We start from the raw sequence: 19684 nt of genomic DNA on the forward strand, positions 1-19684 counted from the left end.
GGGGGGGGGGGGGGGGGGAGTGTGTTGGGGGTTTTGTATTTCTCTTTACATTTGTAAGAAGTTTGTATCATTCAACACTTAAATTCTCAATGAAGCAACAAAATAACTTCACAGAACCTCAAAATTTTAAGTAAGACACTTTAATCTACCAAGAAAAATTAGGTACTAAACCAAGAAGAAATTGTTTATAGAAACGTATCTTTAACAATTGTCGTAGTCAGCTCCAAAGTAAAGAAAAAGTTGAAACAAAATTGATACCTCGGGAGATATAGCCCGGTGAATGAGATGTGCATTGCTATGAAGAAAGTTTAAAGACTCTGCTATCTGAAGCAAACCATGTTTTATTTCCAGTAGTCCCATTTCCTGTGAAATGCAAGTGAAGAACAAGCTGATGAGAGCAAAGAAGCATTTAAGAAAGCTACAAGCATCACATGATTGGGGATCCAACCGCATAGAAAATCACACATATGACACATATGAGAATAGAAGCCATTTCTCAACAATTAATTTATTAGAAATACTAAAATCACTTGACATCTAAAACTCATAATTTATCCACACACAACCCTACAAACCAAATACTTAGTTTACAAGAGGATAGAACAAACTCACAAACCAATTTTTTTTTTTTTTCCTCAAGACAATTTCTTTGATAATTGAAATTTACAAAAGGGATCTAATATGCACGATGTTTACAAAAGAGCTTCCCAATTTACTAGGAGGAAGGTATAACTATAAGAAGTAAAAAAATTAGACAAATTACACCCAGATATAGCTGGGTAAACAACATTGTCGGAGAGTTTTGTATAAATATGTGTCTTTTTTGTGAATATTCTTTGATTTATTTCTTTCCATTGGGTTTTACGTGTGCTATTGAGAGATATTGAAGTCACCAGACAAAAGCCAATTATCTGTAGATAGGCAATATAGGTCCTGTAATGCCTGCCAGAATAGAAGTCTTTCTTGATATCTACAAGGACCATAGATTCCTAAGGCATCCAAAGTTGACTGATAAACCAGATATGGACAATACACACTTACGAACCTCATACTACACAACCCCAAACTTGTGAGAACTGTGAACCAGACTCCCTTCAAAGAAAGCAACTTGAAACCCAAAACATTTAGTAAGGCAACACCACGGAAGAAAAAATCTTTAAAAAAAGGGAAAAGACGACCTACATTTAGACTGGTTTTTTTTTTTATACACAAAATCGAGCTTTTTTTAAAAAAAATGAAAACATGCAGGAAGACAAGAAAAAAGAAAGAAAGGAAAGCCCAAGACACCAAGAGCCAGAAAACATCTGCCTACTTACCTACAAAACATTACAGAAAATGGCTCCCATAACAAGAATGAGATACAAAGAAAAAGCATAAAAAACCTTGGTGATCAAAAACAACGGAAAGCATCTACATTGTCATACTCACACAAAACATACCACCTAAAGGAGAATAGCTCAAATAGCTACTCTAATTGACCCTGCAACAATTAGTAATACCTTTGGGGAAAAGAAACAACACAGAACTGTAAATTTCCTTGGCATTTAGTCTCCCAAATCATTTTGCTCAAACCGTAGAACATCGACATCCAACAACAAAAAGTATTCAACAGAAAGAAACCTAAAAATTAGGCACTCCAAATGTTATTTAATCTTTCAACCTCCTCTTAGTGTACCCTTTCATGATCCTTTTGTACTTTTACAAGTACCAAAGGGAGCAACTTTTTCATAAGCTCTATTTGATTAGGATGGTCTCTACTCTTTCATATGCCTTCTACTTATGAATGAAAAGTGGATCTCTGTCTCTCATAAAAAGGAATGCACACATTTACTTGACGCAACAACACAAACTTCTAGCATTACACATCTTCAAAGCAAGAGAGCCCAAGTTGAAAACTCATGAATAAGTCGACAAAAACCATCAAGTTGAGTGATCATCATAGTCACAAAAAAATTTTAAATTCCTATAATATTTGGCATTTACTAACAATTTCAGACTGATAACTCAATTGAATAACACAAGAGACTCCTCAGAGCCAATTGGGAATCGCATTTACCATACTAGTCCAAAGTGGAGAGCACCCAGGGAAAAGAAGAAATAAAGAAAGCTCTACATACCAAACCCTGGAGCTCCTTAGGAACCTTAGCAATATTCTCCACATTCCCAACAGCATTCGCCACCGACGCAAACAGCGGCTCGGTAACCATGGCCATGGCATTCTTATTCTCATCCAACGCCTGAACCACATGAACCACTCCCGGATGCCTCAGCCTCACCAACCGCCCCGCATCAGCTCGAATCAGATCCAAAAACGAATCCTCGACAGACTTCGACAACCCAACGCGAGCCCTAGCCTCCGACAGAATCTTCTTATCCAAAACCCATACGCAAACAGTGGGATATTGCTGAGGCCGCGAAGAATCACGAGCCTTCGCAGAATACAACTTCCAAGCCATGCCAGGACCAGCGGAGCCGATCTGATCGAGAAGCTCGTAATCCTGAAGGGGCTTGGGTCCGGTGACCTCCTGGACGGTGGTATGAACAGTTTTCTCGATCACCGCAGCGGTCTTGGCTAAGGCTTGGGTGAGGGTTTTCATATTCAACGCCATTTTTGTTCGTCTTCACCGACAAGTAGAAGTTAAACCAGTAAAAATGTCGAAGAATTGTGGATGAAGACGATGATTTGGAGGAATGGAAGAGGGATTTGGGATGGGATTCGAAGGAGAAGGAGGAATTTGGGAATTTGGATCAAAGAATCAGTGTTTGGGGTTCTTCCATTTCTCTGTCCAAGTAGCAAGGTTTGGTTTCCTTGATTAGTCTGCTTAGTTCATCAATTCGCTGTCTACTGTTATAAGAATATATACATACATATATATATATATATATCTTAAATTTTTCAATAATAATAAAAAAAATAAAAAATAAAAAATATTATTAATTTAAGATATAACCATTATTATTTTATCTCAAAAATATATTTAAAATTTTAAAAAATACTCTTTTAATTTCAAAAATATATAAATATTTTTTTATTTTTTTTTTAAAAATTGAAAGATATTAATAAGAATTTAATTATTATTATTATTTAAGAAATATATTAAATTAAAAAAAATACTCTTTTAATTTCAAAAATATATAAATAGAAATTTAATATCACATTTGTAAATTTTTTTAAATAATATTAAAAAATTAATTTTTTTAATATAAGTTATGAATATTAAAACTAGTAAAAATATTTTTGTAATATTAATAAAATTATTGTTATTATTATTATTATTATTATTACCCTAAGATTATACTTTCAAATTTCAAGCTAAATTTTATTTTTATTTTTAGAAAAAATAGTTATTAAAAAATTGATTTTGTTTTTACTATAAATTCATACGTTTTGAAATTCGAAAATAATCACTCTTGAAAAAACTAAATAAATAATTATCTTCTTCTGTTTCCTCGAAGCTTCTGTTACAAGCTCCACCGAAGCTCTCTGATTCTTCAGGCCCGTCTACGCCGTAAAGTTCAGGGTAAGTTTTTCGCCTTTTGTTTTGTAAATTTCGTTCTTCAGGAAAATTTCTGGATTTTTCTTTTGATGTTTGGTTTATGTTCCTTGGTTTTACATCTGATCAAGGTTCCGAATATGAACAACATCAAATTAGGCGTTGATATAGTTCCTGGAATTTAATCGGAGAATTAGATTTCACATGTTTTTGTTTTGTTTTTCCTTTGGTTGTTGAACGAGTTCGTTCCAGTTTTGCATTATCGGCTGTGAAATTGAATTGGTATTAGGAAAGATCAATCGGTAGGACTGCTTGCCAAATCAAAATCTCTCAATTATCTTGGAATGTCGTACTTTCATTTCGAGGCTATATAAAGTCATGTACATTGTATTTGTAAGTAACTTGAAAAATAAGTAAAAAAAGCATTTGTGCTCTTCTTTAGCCAATGACTAAGTTTCTTTGCAATTTTATGTAGTTTAGGTTGCATGTAGAATCATTCAAGCTCGACATGATCAATCTTGCTTGTGGAGTGATTCGAATCTCAATCAAGTGTTCTTGCCTTGAGATATTTGATCAACAAGAATCATTCAAGCTAAACATGATCGATCTTACTAGTGGAGTGATTCGAATCTCAATCAAGTGTTCTTGCCCTGAGATATTTGATCAACAAGAATCATTCAAGCTAAACATGATCGATCTTGCTCGTGGAGTGATTCAAATCTCAATCAAGTGTTCTTGCCCTGAGATATTTGATCAACAAGAATCATTCAAGCTAAACATAATCGATCTTGCTTGTAGAGTGATTCGAATCTCAATCAAGTGTTTTTGTCTTGAGATATTTGATCAACAAGAATCATTCAAGCTAGACATGATCGATCTTGCTTGTAGTGTGATTAAATCTCAAACAAGTATTCTTGCTTTAAGATATTCGATCAACAAGGTAATCCGAATCTTACGCCCCTCTTGTGGTGATTTCATATCAGAAGGAATCAATAATATTGGTATTTGTGATTATGAGTGCTCATATACTAATGATATACCTAATATGAATATTAATACCCCATATATCAATAATATACCTGAAATATATATGATATGATATACCGTTGATATATGTGAAAGTCTAGGAGAGCAAAATATGAATAACTAAAAAACCAAAATGTAACGACTCTATTGTTCTACTATGATAAAGTTGTGTTACCGTTCGTATGACATGAACTTTGCATATAGAATTATTCATTTAAAATAATTCATAAATGACACAATGGACATAAACGTTTAATGTATAACGTTTAAGAAAACACAAAAACATTTAAGATGAAAATGAGAAACGACGTAAGGAAATTAAAATAATGTTCTATTCTAACCTAAGACTATAAAAAGATAAAATACATCTACCCTAATACAGGTTTCATGGTCTTCAACGCGTCGCCACTGTCATCCGTACATGGGCGTCTTGCCTTTGACTGAAATATAAGAGTAGCACATGACTTGAGTATTTTAAAAAATACTCAATAAGTGACCCCACTGTTAGAGTAGGAAAATGCAAACACATGGAGCGACCTATCATTTAAAACATCATTTCATGGCCTTAGGCGACTTTCTAGTCTAGGCAAGGTTGGATGTGTAGTACTCTTCTACACGTGACTCAGACATGCGAGTATGGATCTACCAAACGAGTTTGCACACCCCTTAGGCTTGGCTCATCGGGCTAGCACTCACTAACGAGCTGTGTTGGACATTGTGGAGGAAAAGCGGTTGTTGTGACATCATGACATATAAATTTTTTTGGTGTTTTTTCTAGCCCAATTCAAGAGATTTATAACGAAATTGATGTAATTTTGACGAAAAGTGAATTTGGAAATTGACTTACCGAAATGGTCTCAAAAGAGTAACTTTAGTTCTTGTGGAGTTGAATATGTGATATACCGAGCGCGGATGGTATACGTCTTGTACGAGCCGATGTATTTATAGATTTAATTTCCAAAAACTAAAAAAATAAAATAATATACCCACATTGTTTGTTTGGAGAAGTAATACCAAGAGCCTATTTTCAGCTATAGAGGAATCCTTCTTGGTCGCTAGATTTAAAATTAGATGTAGTGTTTATAATGTGACTTATACCACTAAAAATCGCCGAGCTTGATAATGCGAGCTTGTAACTCAAATGGGGGCATTAAAGTGGGTTGAAGGTTGGCTCAACCCAACGAGTAGGGTATTGGAGTGAATATGTGGCCCGTCCATTTTAAGTAAGGAGTTAGGTTGTTGTCCTGAGGGGTAGCTGCGCTTAGAGGCAAGGAAACCGCGTGACGCTGGCTTCACAGAACAACGTAACCTTTTGCTCCTATCGGTTGGAGGGATTGCGGGCCGATTCTCCACATCCCAACGTACTTGGTGGGTAGTCCTCAACTCAACAGCCACTTTTTTTTTTAACCTATCTCGACCATTCTTTAAATGCACCTATCCTTGAGTCCCAGCGATCTCGCGACTCTAACCCATTTAAATTATTTGGAAATATTTGGGCTTCTCCAACAAGTTTTTCATTTAACAAGTTTTAAAGTGAAAATTAATTTCTTCTAAAAAGAATTTAAATTATACACCTAATGGTGTTCATATGATCCAAGATCCAAAATCATAAAAATTGGGTTGGGTTAGATTTTTTTTTTTTTTTTTTCCGATTTGGGTTAAGTTAAAATTTTGAAAATTTTAAAACTGAGATCAGTTTTTGAGATTATTACGCGTTTACGTGAGGTCTCACATCGGTTGGAGAGGGGAACGAAGCATTCCCTCTCCCTAACAACCGCGTTTTAAAATTGTGAGACTGACAACGATATGTAACGAATCAAAGTGGACAATATCTGCTAGTAATGAGCTTGAGTTGTTACAAATTGTATCAGAACCAGACACCGAGCGATGTGCCAGCAGAACGAAACATTTCTTATAAGGGTATAGAAACCTCTTCCTAGCCTACTTCCTAGCCTACGAGTTTTAAAATCATGGGCTTAAGCTATTACCATTTATAACCGATATTAGTGATACACTGTGATTTGTAAATATTTGGCAGTTGAGAAAAGCATGGAACAAATCAACATGGAACAAATCACTCTACCAGCAAAATCCATACTTTATAATCGTAAATGTAATCTAAAGTAAATAAAAAGTCTTAAAATAAGTTAATGAAATACAATATCTCTAAATTACTCTAAATTGTAATTCACTCAAAATTTATAATATGAAACTTCATTATTCATGAATGTAGCCTGAATTGAAATATCTTTTGATAATTTCAACAATGCTTTCATCACATCTTCGTTGAAGTATATTGTATAATTGATGTCTCTTTGATTCATATCTGTTTTATAAGAAATGACAACTCAATCCAAACCCTACCTAAAATTTGAGTTATTCGAAAAAATTTCTACCTAAAAGGAAAGAAGGAAATTAGAAAGAGAAAAAAAAAAGATAGAAGCCAATATCTGAATTTAATTACTTTACACACAGCTGATGCTGAAGCATCTTGTAGTGGTACAGAACATACATTGGAACCTGTAGAATATTACATCTTTTATATACATATATATAGAGTGACACTATTGCTTTCACACTATCTGCATCTGTTGTTCTGGGAAGAATCCTCAACTCATGCTCATTGCAGGCCATGGGTTTATCCCAGCAGAAGGGAGAGCGGGTCGAACAATCGGAACACGCCTCACAACCGAAAAGGCTTCATTAAGATGAGCAGCTCGACTCATGAATGGAGATCCCTTCTGCAAGTAATAGTTAGTTCATGGGGTCAAAGAATATCATCTCGACTTCGAAAAGACATCGAAAACTAAGCTACTATAAAGTTCCAAAAGAAACCTACGAATAAATCCCCTAACTATGAATCTCCAAAAAAAAGTTCACAGCATGTGAACTAATTGAGTATTGAAATTTATTCAAACTTTGAGATCCCACTTTGGTTGAAGAGTAGAACGCACATTCTTTATAAGGGTGTGGAAACCTCTCCCTAGCAGACGCGTTTTAAAATCCTTGAGGGGAAGCCCGAAAGGGAAAGCCTAAAGAGGACAATATCTGCTAGCAGTGAGCTTGGACCATTACAAATGATATCAGAGCCAAACACCAGGTATTGTGTCAGCGAAGAGGTTCAGCCAGTAAGGACACGAGGCAGTGTGCCAGTAAGGACGCTGAACCCGAAATGGGTGGATTGGGGGGGACCCACATCGATTAGAGGAAGGAACGAGTGCCAACAAGGACGCTGAGCCCCGAGAGGGGGTGGATTGTGAAATCCCACTTTGATTGAGGAGGAGAATGCACATTCTTTATAAGGGTGTAGAAACCTCCCCTATCAGATGCATTTTAAAAACCTTGAGGGATTTTAAAAAGCTTGAGGGAAAGCCTAAAGAGGACAATATCTATTAGCAATGGGTTTGGCCGTTACACACATTGTGGCACATCAACGAGGAGGAATTGGAGCTGGCAACGGACAGTTCGATGCCCAATCACCGAGCCTGCCGATCCAAACAACCAATCACCACTCACTTAAGCAAACAACGAACCCCGGTGACACTCTATTCAACTTGATTCACATATATCACTATAAAGAACCACAAATATGCAGCATAATAAACCCAAAGAGCAACAACTTTCACAATTTCTTCAAGGTGTAGCAATCAGAACTATGAAAAAAATGCAGCATCATATCACAGAGAACAAAAACAGTATTATCAGGCAAAAGAACAGGAACAAGAACAGGAACAAGTTCGAACAGTAACAAAAGTTCAGCATCAAATCTCTTATGTATATAAATTCTTGTTGAGTTTACCTTCTCATCCAGGATAACTTTCAGGTTCAAGCTCTGGGTCTTCCTCTTCATTCTGTAGAGCCTCCTTCCAAGAATAATGAAGCCCATCACAGCAGCTGCTACAGAGAATGACCAGACAGGGCTTGCCTTAAACAAGCAGTACTTCAATACCTCTAATGGAACCTTCCACCAAACTACTTTCCTCTTATCCCCAACCTCACTGCCAGATTCATCATTGGCTTTCGTTTCTTCAATTTGGATGTTCTTCTTCTCCTCCAAATTGCGTAAATCCTTGCTTTGGGATTGAGTTTCATCAAATTCTTCAAAAGCTAATTCAATTTTGGTATCATGAGACTCTAAACTCTCCAATTTCTGAATCCTACCACTCAATTCATCATCACCTTGCAGAAACTCTGCAATTCCAGATTCAGTTTTCGAATCGATTTCGTTAAATTTACGCTCATCCGACCTATCACTACCAGAATCGGACCATGATTCAGCCGAGATAACCGGACCATACCGATTCTCCGAACTCGGATCGATCCAACTAGGATTATCCGATTCAACAGAGCCTTCCTCTTCGCTAAGATCACGCTCAGGAACAGTCTTCTCTCGCCGTCCCTGATTATCAAGAGAGAAATAGTCGGATTTAATTATGCTATCGGAATCGGACTCACCTTCAATTCCCCCAAAATGAGTCGATTTCTCCCCGGAAAACTTCGCCGCAGTTTGGGCGGTTTCAGCGTTTGAATCATGGAGCAGCACCTCCCAATCCTGAAACTCAGCTTCCACTGCTCCTTCCATGACAGCCAACACTGAAATTCCTCAATCCACAAACTGAACTGAAAAAGAAAAAATCACAAGAAACAACTTATACAACATGAAGCAGCCAAAACAGAACAGAAACCGAACGAAAAGTAGTCAAAAGAAGATCCAACCCACTGGAGAATTTCAGATAACCGATGAACACACGAAACGAAATCTAACCTAACTTCCCTACAGAATATAAAAAATTCAGAGGCGGAGATGAGATTTTTGAGGATTAAAGGGAAGTGCGAATGGGGAGAGAGGCGTAAGGGAAGCAATGTGGAGATGAGAACAGAGGATTTGTGGAGAATTTGGATATGGCGTATTGGGTTTGATTGAATTTGACACTTTGAGGTGCAAATAAGGGGTGGTGGAGATAAAGACAATGGAAAGGAAATGGAAGAACGGATTGGGTTTGGATAAACTTACTGGCGGTGTCCGAAGTAACCGAAACAGTCCAATTGGGTTTCGAAATTATCTTAATTGGTCGGGATAAAATATGTACTTATATTTAATATTTTAAATTCTTTTATTTGAGTAGTTTCCGTCATTTATTTAATATTTTAATTTTTTTTACTTTCATTAATTTTGAAAAATTATATTATGCACGTGTCATATGCTTGATATGTGTGAAATTTAAGGTCGCTACTATATACATATCATGAACATTGAATGCGAAAAGATTCATTTAAATTTGATAAAACCTAACATTTGTCTTAAAACACAGCCATGGACTAACGTGTTTCGAAAACACCTTACAACGACACAACAAAAGCTAAATAAAAACATCTTATTCTAGCAAGTCTAGGAAAATAAATACCACTACCATATGCATAGTCTCGAATTGTGATATCGTCGTTAGCCGTACAGGAATGTCTTACTTTAACCTGAAAAATGTAGTAGAGTATTTGAAGAAATACTTCTTTTGGGGGTTAAATGCAAGAACATGCGAATGCAATGACGGAACCTGTCCTTTCAATCTATTTTCCTACGCTACTGTCATAACGGGTAACTTGGATGTGTACCATATACTCTACACACAGCCCATACGTGCGAGTATGGACTCACCAGTCAGTTCGCTCACTGCTATGACACTTTTCTTGTCGGGCGAGCATAATCTGGGAGCTCCTTATGCCAGACACCCGTTAGAATTGGTAGCGCCCCGACAGCATTATGTAAAATAAAATGATCGTACCCCTGCCGGCAACATTATGTAAAACATAATGATCGTATCCCTGCCCAATAGGGGTTTATGCGTGAGCACACATAATGCATGAGGTTCCAATATTTTTCTATTTTTGACATTATTAAATATAACCCCGCTCTCGTTTTACATTCATATCATATTTTTTCTCATTTTTCAATTCTAATATCATACATTTATCATGATATCATATCATTCATAACATGTATATATATAATTTAAAAAACATAACATAACACTTCATGTTTTTAACATGTCATTTTATAACATGCAATTCGTACAACAATTACCTCAATGGTCACACAAAACAATCTAAACATAACATATCATATCACAATATATCGTATCATAAATATGTCATATCGTAAACACTTCGTGGTCATATCGTTTCCTAACTTATCATAGCCTTAATATTCTTATACCTATTACAGTCATATCATTACGTGAACGTACCTTAGTCATATCATCACAGGAACAGATTCTAACGCTATCGTTCTATCAATCTATCACAAACCTCACTTTCTACCCATAACCTAATTGTATTCTTTCATCAATCTCTCCTATCCATAACACTTCGGTATGTAACCTAACCTTAACGTTTCATGAACGTATCTTACTCCTATCGTTACATTTCTTTTTGTGCATTCTTCTCGTATCCTATCTCAAACATATCATTGAAAACATCATACCGTAATTATTATCATAAAACTCACATACTATAACATATAAGAAGCATTTCGATCCACAGACAATTCACACATATCAATATATATGACACATGCAGAACCACGAGGCACGTGTCAACATCAAATATAATCATGTCGATAGTAAGACCACTTACCTGATTAGCTTAGGTTGATGTCACGAAGTTATCCCATAACATCAGTTTCAAGTTCAAACTTCTCCAAAATTATTTCTCTAATTTATATTCGTCCATATGTTATACTTCATGTTAGAGTCTTTGTATGAGTTAAGTCTCGAAATATTTATATATGTTTGTTATAGTATTATTTTCATACCAACCATTTAATACTCTTCAATATTTTCCAGATATTATATTTTCTCTTACGGTGTTTAATACCCTTTAACATTCTTATTAGCGTTGTTTCTGTATTTTCTTTGTTACATAAATCCCTATTGTTTAGTTAAATCTTTCCTATTTGTTGTTAGAGTGATCCCTATTTATTAAGATTAAGTCACACATACTTTCTCTCTCGTTTAGTTCGTTATTTGACTTTTTTTTATTCCGTCCACGATGTAATCACCATTGTCAAAAGTCAACATTTTATCTTTCTTTTATCTCTGTTAACAAGAACGGAACGGAATAGAGGGGAATTAATCTTTCTTCCTCTTTGACAGTTTCATCAGGGAGAGTCAATTCATTAGCTAATGAACCCATTTACCGAGTCTTTGAATAAAGAGGCCCGAAGCAATGAGACCCTAAAGGAAAGGACAGAAAGAAGATGTTTAAAGAAAGAATAAATAGGGACAAGTTATTGAGCTAAGGAAAATGTTGCGGTTTTCCCTTGTTCAATGACCTAAAAGGAGAGGAGTGAAAGTAGGTTCCGGTGATTGAGCTGATCATCCTGAGTGAAAGCAGGTTCCGGTGATTGAGCTGATCATCCTGCTGCTACATTATATTCTTTTTTAATTTAATCCATTAATTGGATTATTCTTTACTCTAATTCATATAAGATTATTGACAACCTAAATAATTGCAACAATTCACCGATCTAAAATATCATTGGATATGATACGTGCATTAATATAATATAATATGTTGAAGGATATATTATGTGCATGATATGACATAAGACGATGTACGATATGAATGATATAATATGATATGTTGAAAGACAAGAATGCAAATAATTTTTTTTGAAAATTAAATTGAATCAAATTCATTAACTATCGAAATTTTTTATTGGTTCGGATTGGATCAACCTAACCTAGCCCGTATTGTTCGGATTGGATTACGAACTTATTTGGATTGAGTTTTTATTGGGGTGTTCTAAAAATTCGATCAACCTAACCTAGCCCGTATTGTTCGGATTGGATTACGAACTTATTGGATTGAGTTTGGTTCAAATAAATGAAAATTTTATAATTTGGGTTGGTTATCGGGTCATCTAAACCTAGATTAGGTTGAACCGAACCAACCCGAATTTATTGTTAATTTTAAAATATACATTTACGTCTATAGGTACATATAGGTTCGTACAACTTCTGGGTGTGTTTATGCCCTAAATTATTAATTCATGGGCGTTGGACAATTGTAGCATTAAAAATTAAAATACGGTAATAAGGCTGCCTTTTGAATTTACCGAGTAAAAATGATTCAATTGATTCGTGTACCATTAACCAACATGAAACTCTTTCATCTAATGAGCCCCTTACGATTATCTTGAATTTTTAACTCTATCGTCGTCTCCCTCAACTATACTTGTAATTGAATGCTCGGATTACATGGGTTCACTTCAATCTTGGTCGAACTATAAAGGTTATTAAATTGCCTGGTAGGGGTGTACAGTCAACTCGACAACCCGGACCAATCCAACCCGAACTATAAATGTTTGGTTGGGTTGGATTAACATTTCGAGTAGGGTTGGATTCATTTTACTGAACCCGAACTAAATCGGTTTAGTTTCAGGTTCATTGGTAAAACCTTCAAGTTGACTCGAGCCAAATAAAAATATATAAATGAGTTAAGGACGTTCAAATTTTTAATTTCTTTTTTTTGTTTATATTATTTTTCTATTTTGTTATTTTTAATTTCTTATATATATTTATACATTTTGTATAATTTTTTTTATATTATTTTATTATTTTTAATTTATTTATTTAGTTTCTTTTATATACATATATTTTAAAAATACATTAATATTTCAGACCATTTTTAAAATACTTTAGAATAAATTAACCTATAATTATTAATAAATTTTATACATATAATTCTTAAACATAGATTTTATATATATATATAATTTTAAATTATAATATATTTATTATTTATTTGTTGCAACATTATTATAATATTATTTATATTTTTTTTAATAGTTTAAGATAAGTATAAATAAACATATTTCAATTAAAATATTTATATATATATTTTTTTTTATTATATACGATACTTTTAAACTAATCATTTTTATTATTTACTTAATTTCATGATATATCTTTGTATTTTCGTTATTTTAAATAATATTTAAAAAATGTCGGTACTTAATTGTCTTTAATTTTATGATAATGTTGAACTATGTTTTTTTTAATTTATTATTATTATTTTTTGTCAATAATTATAGATCGAATTTGTATTTATTTGTAAACTTTTATTATATTTTAGAATATATGCGAATAATTATAAATTGTGATAAATAAAACTTAAAAAAAAAAAATTGACAACCCCTAACCCGAAAATAGAGAGTTGGGTTGGGTTGGGTTAGGTCGGGTTGTGAAAATTTTTGGGTTGGGTTGGGTTACCAATCCAACCAACCCGAACTTTTGAGTTGGGTCGAAAAAATCCTTCAACCCGACCCAACCCGAACCATGTACACCCCTATTGTCTGGTACAATTTTTATTTTTCTTTTTTATTTACTAGTCATAATTTCCCTCGTATTTGTAGGCCCAAACCATTGGCCCCAATCCATCACAAAGCCCAGCCCAATCAACTCCCCTCCTATTCTTTTCACGGCCGTTTCCCCTGTATTCTTGCTTCAACACTGCCACGGCCGCCGTCGCTCTCCGGCCTTTCAATCTTCTTCCTCGCTCCATCTTCAGGTACTCTTTCTCATTCTCATCCTCATTCTCCATCTCTGTTTTTCAAAAGCTTCAAACCTCTTTTAGATTGTCGTAATTTGTAGTGATTATATTCCTTACCCTAAGAAACTCAATCGAGAAAACGAAACCGACTGTTTCGGTTGAAATTCCATTTTTTCTATTCGGTTGTTGCTAAGACGAGGGTGACAGAGGCCAAGACGGTTTGACTTTGTGAAGCGGCTGCAAGTTCTCTGTATTGGACGTCACCGCCGGCTTGAGCTCCAGTTAGTGGGTTTGTCGTTAAACGCCAATGGTGGGTTTTCTTGTCTTTGTTGAGAATTGTTGGGAGGGAGTTCCACGTCGGTTAATTTAGGAAATGATCATGGGTTTATAAGGAAGGAATACATCTGTTATGAGGTCTTTTGGGGAAACCAAAAGCAAAATCACGAGAGTTTATGCTCAAAGTTGACAATATCATACCATTGTAGAGAGTCAGTGATTCCTAACATGGTATCAGAGTCATGTCCTTCCTCAAATGTCGAACAAAGAAGTAGTGAGCCTCGAAGGTGTAGTCAAAAGTGACTAAAGTCTCGAACAAAAGGTGTACTTTGTTCGAGGACTCTCGAGAAGGAGTTGAGCCTCGATTAAGGAGAGGCTATTCGAGGGCTCCATAGGTCTCAGAGGAGGCTCTATAGTGTACTTTGTTCGAGGGGACATTGACCAATTTAGGGAATGATCATGAGTTTTTAAGTAAGCAATATATCTCCATTGGTATGAGGCATTTTGGGGAACCCAAAAGCAAAGCCACGAGAGCTTATGCTCAAGGTGGACAATATCATACCATTGTGGAGAGTCATGGGAGGCGGTATTTTAGATAAGCTTGCTCAAGAGTTCTGTGCAGCCATGGGAAGATGAGGAAAGAATGGGCTTAGAATTAATAGAATCTACTTGAAAAGGAAGAATTCATATGAATTTGATATTATGTCTGGGTATCTAGTTTGAATGTTCATCCAATGCTTACAATTCTCATATAATCCTTTATTTTTCGAGTATTTTGACGTTTGTTTAGCTCCTTTTTTCAGGGATATGGTATTTTTGTTGCCATTTCGTTCTCAATCGTGGGGCATATATTATAGTCACTGATCCATCAAAATTTCCTAGCTCTATGCTGCAACTAAAGGGATAAAACATGTTATAGGTTCTTGCTTACCATTGTGTATGTCATCTTCCTCTCCTGAATACATCCTCAGAGGTCTTTCTATATATAAGCTCCTGACATTCATACCTAAACAATGGAAAAATGTACCTGTGAGCAATGGTAGAGAATTTATGATTAATTCTATTTTTTATTCCCTTAAAAGCTTTGCCTCTCATGGTCAATTGTCCAAAGCATTTGAAGCCTTCTCCCTCGTTCAATTGCGCCGTAGTTATAATGATTCATTTGACCTCATCGTGCAATCCATCTCCATTCTTCTTGTATCATGCACCACTTGTAGCTCACTCCCGTCAGGTAAGCAACTTCATGGTCGCATTATCTCGTCAGGTCTTGAGGAAGACTCCATTTTGGTCCCCAAGCTTGTCACATTCTACTCGAGCTTTAAACTTCTGGCTGAGGCTCATACCCTTGTTGAGAATTCTAATTTATTTCACCCCTGTCCTTGGAATCTACTCATCACATCATATGTCAGAAATGAACTTCACGAGTCAGCCATTTTAGCTTACAAACAGATGTTGAGTAAAGGGGTCAGACCAGATAATTTCACTTTTCCCTCCATTTTGAAGGCTTGTGGTGAAACACAAAATCTGGGATTTGGTTTAGAAGTTCACAAGTGTATTAATTCTTGGTCAAATCAATGGAGTTTGTTTGTTCAGAATGCTCTGATATCTATGTATGGAAGATGTGGCGAGCTGGACACTGCACGTAACTTGTTCGACAATATGCTTGACCGGGATGCAGTATCGTGGAATTCCATGATCTCTTGTTATGCCTCCAAGGGTATGTGGAAGGAGGCATTTGAACTGTTTGACATCATGCAGAGTAAGTGTCTTGAAATTAACATTGTAACTTGGAATATTATAGCTGGAGGTTGCTTGCGCCTTGGTAAGTTTACTCGAGCTCTTAAGTTACTGTCTCAAATGAGAAATTTTGGTATTCATTTGGACGATGTAGCAATGATTATAGGTTTAGGTGCTTGTTCCCACATTGGTGCCATTAGATTAGGAAAGGAAATCCATGGCTTTACTATCAGACATTGTTATCATAAGTCATCCACTGTTCAAAACGCTTTACTTACCATGTATGCTCGTTGTAAAGACATCATGCGTGCATATATTTTGTTTCGATTAAATGATGACAAAAGTATAATCACGTGGAATTCCATGCTTTCTGGCCTCTCACATGTCGACCGGGTTGAGGACGCCCTGCGTCTGTTTAGAGAATTTTTACTATTTGGTGTAGAACCGAACTATGTGACGTTTGCTAGCATTCTTCCTCTTTGTGCTCGAGTTGCAGATTTACAACATGGGAGAGAATTTCACTGTTACATTACTAAACGCCAAGATTTTCAAGATTATTTGTTATTGTGGAATGCTTTGGTTGACATGTATGCAAGGTCGGGCAAGGTTATAGAAGCTAAAAGAGTTTTCGATTCATTAAGCAAGAAGGACGAAGTGACGTATACTTCCCTGATTGCAGGCTATGGCATGCAAGGAGAGGGGAGGAAAGCGCTAAGGCTGTTCGAAGAAATGAAAAGTGTCGATATCAAACCAGATCATATAACTATGGTTGCTGTCCTATCAGCTTGTAGTCACTCTGGTCTTGTGAAACAGGGTGAAGTTTTATTTGCAGAGATGCAAAGTGTGCATGGACTAAGCCCTCATTTGGAACATTATGCTTGTATGGCAGACCTTTTTGGGAGGGTTGGTCTGTTGGACAGAGCAAAGGAGATTATCACGAGAATGCCTTATAGACCGACATCGGCTATGTGGGCGACTCTTATCGGAGCATGTTGCATCCATCGAAACACGGATATCGGGGAATGGGCTGCAGAGAAACTTCTGGAAATGAAGCCTGAACATTCTGGTTACTATGTCTTGATTGCTAACATGTATGCTGCTGCAGGTTCTTGGAGTAAGTTGGCAAAAATAAGGACTCTCATGAGAGATTATGGTGTGGCCAAAGCTCCTGGTTGTTCTTGGGTTGAAGTTGGCTCAGAATTCGTCTCGTTCTTGGTTGGGGACACTTCTAATCCTCAAGCCCTTGAATCTAAACACTTGTTAGACGATTTGAACGATGTAATGAAACACGGTACTCTAGTGATGACAGATGATTATGATATCGGCAATGACGTTTTTTGAGGAATAACAAATGGATATTTCAATTTACTGTTTAACAAAGTTCATTCAGTTGCATTTGGATTCTTACTTTTCCTTTCCGATGAAGCTCGGTTTAGACGTTTAGTTTGGTTCTCGTCTTACGAGGCTGATCGGGATGCCAGCTGACCAGGTATGTTGGTTTTTATCCTACAAGCTAATGGTATTTTCTTTGTTTTGCATGATATATGAATTCCAATGCCTTTTCAGGCTAGCAGCGAGTTGAGCATGGACTTGCTTATGCAGAACAGGATAAAAGCTGGCATCACCAAATTGTAAGTATCCTTTGCATGCATATTGAGATGTGTACTTGGGAGCTTTTAAGAACATACCTATTTTTAGAATGAATTTATGATCATGTAGTTTTTGAAGATTAGAGCTTGTTGTGACTTGTGAAATAAACTGAAACACTTTGGATTTATTATAATGGTTTGGAGGGGTGCTCGTGGGTTGGATCGGGGCGAGTGAGGACATCTTTTTAGACTCAACCCAATTGTTCGGATTGTAAATTTTTTAACCCAGTTCAATCCAATCATAAATTTTTTGAGTTAGGTTGGTTCGAGTCATTTATTCAGTTCAATCCAACCATAATTGTATTGTAAGCAAAATATTATTTTAAAATTAACAATAAATTTGGGTTGGTTCGGTTCAGTTTAACCAAATAAATTCATAACTGGGCTGAGTTGAGTTGATCGAGTTTTTTAGGTCATTGGATTTTTGTTGAACCCCCTAGTTCTTTAAACAATAGAATATTCTTAATCCCTCTAAGGGTTGAGTAGGATTGTAACTCTATTCTTGAGTTGGTCGAGTTGGGTTGGGTTGGGTTTGTTAGGTTGACCCAACAAAAAAATGTCTACAAAATGGACTGATTTTTCGATTCAATCCAACCTAAATCGAAAAAAATCATAACCCAATCTAACTTTTATGGTTTACGTTGGGTTGTCTCGGTTGGTCAAGCTATCGAATCATATGAACACTTAAACTATTAGAGGTCGGGAGAGAACATATTATATTAAATGCTAGACTATTTATTAGTCTAGGGGGTAGATTCAAGTATATTTCCTCATATTCATGATGTACTTTTTGACACAAGAATTTTAGCTTTTTAATTTGAAAAAGTCAAAAAAGATTTGAAAGTTGCATGGTTTTGCAGATCAGGCTGCATCATTTAATAAGTAGCCACTAGCCATAGATTCTTTTTTTTTTTCTTTTTATTTTTTAAACTTTATGGAATCTGCTTTGATGATTAAGATGCAACTTATTAAAGGCAATTCATATTTCTATTAGTAATTATTGACAAACACGTCATCGTCATCTTCTTATATAGAATGTTTTGTGTCACAATTGCACTCTTACTCTTTTAGATTATGCAGCGTTTGTTAAATTCAATGAATAAGTTAGTCGTACGAGAATTGATCTTTGCAGGCAATCTCGACCCAGTTTTTAGCCTTGAGTCACGTTTCAAGAGAAAATGTTCTTATAAAACATAAGAGGAAATAAGTTGAAAACAGTTTGAGAGAAAGTATCGTATATGTCGATTGCATTGAAAATATGTTTGCAAGAGAGTTTACAACACTTGGTTTGGGAGGTTTAGTATAATCTAGTTATAGCCTTATCTCGTTGTTGATCTGAATTTTGTATAAGGAGATGTTATCACTAGCTAACGAGCTTTAAGAGATTAGTAAGTTAGCAAGAGTTTACTTGGACTAATATTGAGAAGTTTGAAGATGACTAGTAGGAACTCTAAAAGAAACCAGAGAGAGAATAGTAGAACCTAAGTGTAAGTGATAGTTTATAAAAGTATGCCATAGATTTATAGCGCTTGGGTATGAGTAGAAGCTTGACAATGATTGTGCTCTAAAGATCCAATCAATGGGAGTGAATGAACCTAAATGAAGCGTTGATTGAGCGAAAGTGCAAATGAGAAATATGTATTCGAAAATAGCCAATAACATTCTTTCTCATGATCTGGAATGGGAACATCGACTTAAGCTATTAGGTGTAGGCGCTTTCCAGAGGTGGAATCTTCGAGTTCTTCCTATTTGACCTGGGTTGGAAGAATCCCGCGTCATCGCAACTCTCTAGGGTTGTATCCAAAGAAGAAGGTCCTCACTCGAGTTAAACTTAAATGGTCTAGTTGAACCTAAATGCTTGTATTAAGAAAACCTACCGTAGTAACCTAAAAACGTATAGATGGACTCTAGGAAACTGATCGATGAGAATAGATAAAATAGTTATATAATTAT

General features: G+C 35.7%; 3 protein-coding genes across 12 annotated transcripts in view; 1 reads left to right on the forward strand and 2 right to left on the reverse strand.

Annotated features, from left to right (window-relative positions):
• LOC111472054 (SCY1-like protein 2) overlaps positions 1 to 2833 on the reverse strand; it is a 15836-nt gene extending 13003 nt beyond the window's left edge. The window contains exons 1-2 of the mRNA XM_023117747.1: positions 2118 to 2833; positions 259 to 363 (exon numbers count right to left, since the gene is read on the reverse strand). Coding sequence (XP_022973515.1) covers positions 259 to 363; positions 2118 to 2609 — 597 coding nt within the window. The 5' untranslated portion in view covers positions 2610 to 2833. The remainder of the gene's footprint in view (positions 1 to 258; positions 364 to 2117) is intronic.
• A 4115-nt stretch (positions 2834 to 6948) lies between these two features.
• Positions 6949 to 9484, reverse strand: LOC111472056. 6 transcript variants are annotated; one of them, XM_023117758.1, is made up of 3 exons: positions 9286 to 9484; positions 8320 to 9135; positions 6949 to 7261 (listed from the first exon to the last, which is right to left on the reverse strand). In XM_023117758.1, the coding sequence occupies exons 2-3, from the start codon at positions 9100 to 9102 to the stop codon at positions 7130 to 7132; spliced, it is 915 nt and encodes a 304-aa protein (XP_022973526.1). In that variant the 5' UTR covers positions 9103 to 9135; positions 9286 to 9484; the 3' UTR covers positions 6949 to 7129. The 6 variants fall into 6 exon arrangements, with proteins under 6 accessions (XP_022973526.1, XP_022973527.1, XP_022973524.1 ...); XM_023117759.1 differs by having other exon boundaries at positions 8320 to 9140; XM_023117756.1 differs by having other exon boundaries at positions 8320 to 9140; positions 9241 to 9484.
• Positions 9485 to 14010: 4526 nt separating this feature from the next.
• On the forward strand, positions 14011 to 17989 carry LOC111472055 (pentatricopeptide repeat-containing protein At1g71490). Of its 5 annotated transcripts, none has more exons than XM_023117750.1 (4): positions 14011 to 14087; positions 15149 to 17571; positions 17649 to 17713; positions 17876 to 17989. In XM_023117750.1, exon 2 carries the CDS (start codon positions 15285 to 15287, stop codon positions 17421 to 17423), a length of 2139 nt encoding a protein of 712 aa, XP_022973518.1. In that variant the 5' UTR covers positions 14011 to 14087; positions 15149 to 15284; the 3' UTR covers positions 17424 to 17571; positions 17649 to 17713; positions 17876 to 17989. The 5 variants fall into 5 exon arrangements, with proteins under 5 accessions (XP_022973518.1, XP_022973521.1, XP_022973516.1 ...); XM_023117753.1 differs by having other exon boundaries at positions 15149 to 16167; positions 16762 to 17571; positions 17649 to 17989; XM_023117748.1 differs by having other exon boundaries at positions 17649 to 17989.
• Positions 17990 to 19684: the final 1695 nt, after the last annotated feature.

This window comes from Cucurbita maxima, unplaced genomic scaffold (genome assembly GCF_002738345.1).
Source record: "Cucurbita maxima cultivar Rimu unplaced genomic scaffold, Cmax_1.0 Cma_Scf00063, whole genome shotgun sequence".
Lineage (NCBI taxonomy): Eukaryota > Viridiplantae > Streptophyta > Magnoliopsida > Cucurbitales > Cucurbitaceae > Cucurbita > Cucurbita maxima.